We start from the raw sequence: 7,534 nt of genomic DNA on the forward strand, positions 1-7,534 counted from the left end.
GGGTCCTACCACATCACGGCCCAACGGGAAGTCTGATGCAAGGAACATTCTGGAAGGTAGCACGTTGAACGAGCACTAGCAGCCAGTTCCTGTGGCTGTGCTGGATCTGAAAACAATCCAACCTCAAGGGGAGAACTTGCTTCCGCAGGCTTTCCAGTCCCACGTGGAAGCTTTTCTCACTGAATGGTGACCTGAACTGGAGGGGATAAACCTAGGGCCTCAAGTAACGGTGGGTACTTGATTGCATGCAGGAAAGGTTTCCCAACACAAGGTGATTGTGAGACTGTTTAGTAAAGTTGTGGTCAGTGAAATAAAGGAAGGGCTTAGAATAGAAGAAGCAACAGGAGAGCTCAGGCCCGGCTGCTTGTGGTCACTAGAAACGTTATCAGGAAGACCTGGGCCAAGGTGGGCCTGCCGTTACCTCACTGGAAAATCAGAAAAAGGGGGGCTGGAGACAGCTGCAGGGGGTCCCCTGCAGTTTCAGTGATGCACACTCTGGGGGAAGGAGAGAGGAGAGGGTAAGGCATGGACTAGCTCCCAGGAAGGAGAGGGCTCAGGCTGGGGGTTTAGGGGAGGTCTTAGGGGAGATCTCCATAGAATATTCTTGAGTTTTCCATGTGTTTCCTTTCAGGGTCATGGTCTCCACTGATTGGTTGGCACAAGTCACGACAGCTGGTCCCTGTGTGGCCCACAAGGTTTTGCTGCTTTTCTGAGCCTGGAGCTCAAATACAACAGAGGCCTAGATATTATCTCTAGGGAGGCGACCTTCTGTAACTGGTGCAAATTGCTTGGGTAGTTTGTTTGCTGTCTGCCTCACTTTCCCCATTCCACTTGCCAAAGAATTTTCCTAGCTTCTTACTATTCTGTCCCATTCTTTCAAATGTTTCTTCCCACAAACTATGTCAAAAATACATCCCAACAGATAAAGATGATTTTTCATCAAAGGTCTCACCATTACTAATGCCTTAGACCTACCTGCCATGAGGATTTTCTCAAGAAATAAAAGAAAATATTCCCACCTGGACTGCTTCTCCTGTGGGACTTGACTGTCTCTGACCATGTTGGGGGAGGGAAGGGCCTGGCCCAGGAGTCAACAGTCTGTTCAATAATGAATTTGTCTATGACATGGCTGTGCCTCATTACAGAACTCACTGTCTTTCTTTAATAGAAGAGTCATTTTCCTTCTTTCCTTCCTTTTTCTCTATCTTCTTTCCTTCCCTTCTTTTCCTTTAATTTTTTTTATTGGAAATTTCCATTTCAAACATAAGCAAATGTAGAGACTATAGTACAATAAGCCCTTAAGTACTCATCAGTTTTAACAGCTCTCACCCATCTTGTTTATCCATACCTCTACTCATCTCACCCCTGGCTTTTTTTTTTTTTTTCATTCTCAGCCAAGGATATGTGTATTGGTGGGCGTTTTTTAAATGTATTTTATTTCATTTTTTTTTTTTACAGAGAGTATGGTAGAGGGATATAGAGCCAGAAACATCGATGAGAGAGAAACATGGATCAGCTGCCTCCTGAACACTCCCTACTGGGGATGTGCCTGCAACCATGGTACATGCCCTTGATCAGAATTGAACCTGGTACTCTCCAGTCCACAGGCAGATGCTCTATCTTCTGAGCCAAACCGGTTAGGGCTTGTGTATTGGTTTTTCAGAGAGAGATGAAAAGAGATAGAGAGACAAGGAGAAAGATGAGACAGAAAGAGAGGGAGAGGGAGAGAGAGATAGAGAGAGAGAGAGAGAGAGAGAGAGAGAGAGAGAGAGAGAGATTGGTTACTTCTCATATGTACCCTGAATGGTGATCAAACCCAAACCACAGGTATGTACTCGGACTAGGAATCAAACCAAATCCGCAACTTTTTTTTTCTTTTCAGTGTATAGGACAATGCTTTGACCAACTGAGCCACTGGGCTAGAGCACCCCTGGCTTCTTTTGAAGCAAATCCCTAAACATCAGTAAATTCATCTGTAAATATTTCCAAATTACTTAACTTATTTATTGCTGTTGTCTAGTTGCTAGAAACAGTAATCAATCTTTGAGATCATGATTTTATGGGTTGACATTTTGGGCTGGAATCAGCTGAATGGTTCTTCTGTAGGTTTTGTCTGCTCTCTCATGCGGGTACAGTAAGCTGGTGACTTCTTTAGGGTTGCACAGTCCTGATGGCCTCACTCACATGACTGACTGTTGACCAAGGAGCCTTAGTTCTCCACCTGGCTCTCCAGCAGGCTGCCTTGGGCTTGCTCCCATGGTGGCAGTATTCCATGAGTTCCCTGTGGCAAGAAGCAATCTTTTAATTAAAAAAATTTTTTAACTTTACTTTTATTGTTGACATATGTTGAAACAGATGTCCCCATTTGCTCCCTCCCCCCTTTCCCACCTGAACCCAACCCCTGACCCCCCATTCCTCTCGCCATCACCACACTGTTGTCTGTGTCTAAGGGTTATGCATAGATGTTCTTTGGTTAATCCCTTCACCTTCTTTCATCTACTCCTTCCAGTAAATGTTAGTCTGTTCCATGTATCCATGCCTTTGTTTCTATTTTGTTCATCAGTTTATTTTGTTCATTACATTCCACTTGGAAATCTTAATGTTGAAAAACTTTCTGATTCAACTTGTTTTTTATTGTTTTATTTAACTTTTTCAAATGACTCTAAGATATGTCATTAATTGGGGTGTGCTATAATTTATTGAATAGGTCATCATGATTAAATCATACTTATTCAAGTGTTATTATTACAAAGAATTTTTCATCTTAAAGGTCCAATCTTGATTGATGTATGTTGGAAGTTGACCAAGAGGGTGAAACCCAAAGGCTAAAACACTGTAGGCATTAGCAGAGCCAAGGGACCTACTGTGGAAAGGAAATGGCACAAAGACTTTCTATCTCCAGGGTTGCTGAGGATCAATTTCTATGATTTCTCAGGACCTCTGGAAGGGAGTCCTTACCTCCAGCACCACCAATTCTTTGCCATTGTTCAAGTCAGAAAAATGTGTACCTTTGGGTGGGCTCTGCTCTGAGGGATAAATACTTGGTGAGAGGCACATAGGCTGGATTATTGACCCACTCACCCACCCATTCCATCACACTTATTTATGCATTTTTCCTGCTAATCCTTCCTCACCCACAATTTCCTCACTGAAGTTTCTATTGCATCACAACACAACCTTTTCAAGGACATAGTTGTGATTCATTCTATTTATGATATCCCACACCTTCTCACCTGCTGGGAATCTTTCTAGAAGAGACTTAGAAACTCAAAGGAAGCCAGAGGGCGGGGCTTCCAGAAATCATTTATAACCTGCCACTTGCAGAGATCACACACACAACCAGACACAGTTTGGAAGAGCTTCCCAGCAGAAGGCACAACAATGGAAACGCTACCGGTGAGTGGAAAAGGCACAGCCTTCAATGATGACAGGTCCCATAAGAGAAGGATGAAAGAGTCGGAGATTCTCTGAAATGAAAACATTGGAAATGTTTTACTGGGGGTTGTGAAGATATGGAAGAGAGAGGATGGGGCAGGATATCTACTGGCAGCATTTGGTGGTATCTGACTGAGGGTGAACTCTATTGAGACGCTGTGACTTTGTGTGGGAAGTGAAGAGCTGACTGGGATGAGGGAGTGTGTGCATGGATGCAAGGGGTGAGATTACACATTTGTCTTCATGCCTCTGAATATGTGTGTGTGAGTGAAGCTGGGGCAGTGGTTGAACAGCTGTGCATGTCATCATGAGTAGTAGTGTTGGGAGGTATGTGTGAGACGGTGAGTTCCATGTTTTGCATAACTGTGTGTGTATGATGAACTATGATTGCATGTTGAACTATGAATATGCGTGCAGCTGTGTCTGCTTGTGAGGGTTCTCCCATACATGGTAGTGACTGTTTAAGTAGCTGTGGTTCTGTTCCTGTGTATCACTGTGGCTCCTGGTTAGCAGAACTGGAGGTCTTGGGGAGAGTGGCTTTCTCAGGACTCCTTCCTGAGGGTTAATGAGAGCAGAATGAGTCAGTCCTCAGATGGCTCTTCTCAAGAAAGCGGGATGAAGATGAACTCAAACTGTTGGGCATAAGACCTCCTGTCTAGGTCAGCACATAGTGACCCCTGCTCCTGCCTCAGGTCTCCTCCTCCTGCCAGTCCTTCCTTTGTCCTAACAACAACAACAACAAAAGGTTAAGCAGATCCTGTCTCTCTGGGGAAGGTGGTTGGGAGAATTGGTTTCAGAGAATGGATCACCTGAAGATGGAAGGAACAAAATAAGCCTCAGTCCAGACAAAGCTTACAGTCGATATCAGGGAACAACCTGTAGATTCTATCTAATTACTTTCCTGTCTCCCGCTCTGTGTGCAGGTACTGACTGTCCTCAGCAACTTGTGCACATTCCTGAAAGGACACCATTGCCCCTGAAAATTCTGATGCATATACATGCCACACACAGGAGTCTCCTTTTCCATTATTTCCCTCCCCTTTAAACAACTATCTTATATTGGAGTGAAGTTTTATATTTTATACGTTTATATTCTAAAGCCTTATCTTCACAGTTTCAGATAAAAACCGATGGGAGGGTAGTATCTGAGAAAGGGCCCTCCCCTTCCGATAAGTCACTCCTGTATAGACCCTGTACTTGCCAGGGACCATGCCAAAGGTTTTACATCTATTAGCTCAGTTATTCCTGAGAACATCCTAGGAAATAGGAATTTTATAATCCTTCTTGTACTGAGAAAACGGAGGCAGGGAGCATTCAAGTGATGGAACTCAGTTCTCATTGGTCATAAGAGCAGAATCAGCATTAGAATAGAATCCAGTCCACCTGGCTTTAGAACTCTTGCTGTGAACTTCAACCTTCTCATTTCTTCAAAGACACAGGGACCTGCCTGTGGTGAGGTGGGAAGAAGAGGGTCGTCAGAGTATGTCCTTTGATGTATAACTTGCTTTGCCACTGGGAACTGTTATAGGATGGGAGACCACACCTGGTCTTGCTCCTCTCAACTACTCTTGTCTCCCATGGCAGGTCCTATACAAAAAAAATGTATTCTTTTCTGTTGGTTCTTCAGTAAAAATCAACGGGACACCTATCATGCCTTTCTGGTGAGTATCTATAGCCCATCGGGAAGAGAAAGGAGATTATTAGAGCTTTGGGGGTCACTTCATGCATGACTGAGGTTGATGTTTGTAATTAGCATAATGGTAGCACAATGCAGATGCAGGTTCTGGAGACCCATGTGGTGCCAGGCATTAAACCTACTGGTGCATGTCTGTGGGCAAGTGTTGAAGTCTGGGGGCTGGGGTCACTCAGGCATTGGAGCTGAGGTTTATTATCAATAAACACAGTATTTTCAGGGCATGAAAAGTAGCCCCAGGCCAGTGACTGCTGCTCAGTGTGAGTCCTGGGCTAAGAGATGAGGCATCTCCTCAGCCTGGGCAGGACGAGCTGAAGCAGCCCCACAGGAACACATACTGCAGTCTCACCCAGGAAGGCCTTCCTTCCAACAGGAGGAGTTGGGAGGGTGTGTACGTGTGTGTGTCAAGTGTGGGCCCCCATGAGGAAAAGTCCTGCTCAACAGGCTGTTTGCTTTGCCTCCAGTATGAGCCCAGAGCTGCAGGTGGATTTCCACACTGGAACTAATGAGGACTCAGACATCGCCTTCAGTCTCCGAGTGTACTTTGGCAAAGAGCTGGTGATGAACAGCCGTAAGAATGGGTCCTGGGAAGAAGAAGTGAGATCCACTGATAAGCCCTTTAGGGATGGCCAACCCTTTGAACTGGACATCTCTGTGCTGTCAGACCAGTACCAGGTGAGTGTGCTCAGGAACATCCACTACATGGGCTCTCAGGGCTCTCACAGGAGCACACAGCTCTCCCTGGCCTGGCCCCCAGAGTCACTAGTGCCTCATCTCCTGCCCCTCTCATCACACAGCGCCCTCTGCTTGTACTGCCATGCTCAGGTCCTTTTCCAAATCTGAGCAGGTCAAGATCAGCCCACATGCCTTATTCTCCAGGGTGGAGAAGTTCTGTCTTCACTCACAGCCTCATTTCTACTATGCTGTCATTCCTTCAGTTTTCATGTAGGAGATTGTTAAAATATGCATATAAATAATTATAATCAGTCTAAAATTAAGTCTTTCCTACATCCCAAACCCAGTCCCTCTCTCCAGAGCAACACTTACTAATTCCTTTATGCTCCTTCCAGAGATACTATATGCTTGTTCAAGTCTATGTATGTATCTATCTATCTATTTATCTATCATTTATCTCTGCTTTTATTTTTAAACAAATGATCTTATAAGTTTCTCTAGAAATCACACATTGATGACTAGATTTTATTTGTTGTCAAAGAATGTATGTTAGAGAAACTAACATCATGCTATTTGTGATGCCCCCACATCATTTAATGTTTGCATAATATTCCAATAGAAGCATTTTCAGAAAAATTTAACTTGACCCTTATTCATGCACATTAAGGTAGTTTCCATATTTTGCTCTCATGAATGATGCTTCATTCTATATCACATTTTTGTCATTATCAACCTCCCTATTCTTATAAGGGAGGATAATTTCAGAGGAATTGAATAACTGGTTCAAAAAGTGTGTGCATTTTAAATTTGAAAAATTAAGACCTAAAAAGTTTACTTTTCCTCCATAACCACATCCACAGAGTGTATGTTTAAACCTCCTATCATTGGAGAAGCAAAAAGATTTAATGTCCTATGTTTGAAGTGAGGCAATGTTCCATTTGCTTATAAGCTGAATAAAAATATTCTCATTTTAATCCTATGTACTATTCCTCCTCTTTAGGAACATTCAAGGTTTGCCTCAGCAGTTAGAGCATTGATCTGCACACTGGAGGGTCTTAGGTTCGATTCTCCTCCATCAAGGGCATGTATCTGGGTTGCAGGTTTAATCCCCGACCCCATTGGGGCCCATGCAGGAGGCAACCAATTGAGTCTCACATGGGTCTCTCTCTCTCTCTCTCTCTCTCTCTCTCTCTCTCTCTCTCTCTCTCTCTCTTTCTCTCCGCCACCCCCTCTCTTCCATCCTCACTCTATAAAAATAGGAAAAAAAGAGTTTTATTCTTTACCTTTACCACCCCAAATCTGAGCTACTGAGTCAACAGGAGTAAATGGCAGTAAAATTTAGCAGAGCTAAAACGAATGCACTCAATAAACACTTAGTGACCAATTAGCCTATGATGCTCTGTGCAAGACCCAGACTCACGATTCATGAAACAGTTCCTGGCCAGAGGGAAGCCCAGGCAAACATAGACAGTGCAACATAGAGTGCTAACACCTCAGTGGAAGAATGAGAGAAACACAGAAAATAGGGTGAGTAACTGTCTGAAATCATTGCAAAAGAAAGGCTATAAAAAGAAGCATGTCTGTTGGGTTTTAGAGGGTGAATAGGAGTTTCTGGTGGATGGTGTGTGTACAGGATAGAAAAGGAAAGGAAGACGGTAAGTTTGTTTGGTGGCATGCTATATTTCTGACACATTTCTCTTCCAGGTAACAGTAAGTGGTGGCCAAAATTAC

At 43.8% G+C, this 7,534-nt stretch overlaps 1 protein-coding gene across 1 annotated transcript; it reads left to right on the forward strand.

Annotated features, from left to right (window-relative positions):
* Positions 1-3,353: 3,353 nt before the first annotated feature.
* On the forward strand, positions 3,354-7,528 carry LOC102438910 (galectin-10-like; the record flags this gene model as incomplete). The annotated part of the gene is made up of 4 exons (XM_023748482.1): positions 3,354-3,396; positions 5,020-5,096; positions 5,593-5,803; positions 7,508-7,528. Coding segments are annotated over exons 1-4 (324 nt in total), but the record flags the coding sequence as incomplete, so codon positions are not given.
* Positions 7,529-7,534: the final 6 nt, after the last annotated feature.

Source organism: Myotis lucifugus, unplaced genomic scaffold, assembly GCF_000147115.1.
Source record: "Myotis lucifugus unplaced genomic scaffold, Myoluc2.0 scaffold_1434, whole genome shotgun sequence".
Lineage (NCBI taxonomy): Eukaryota > Metazoa > Chordata > Mammalia > Chiroptera > Vespertilionidae > Myotis > Myotis lucifugus.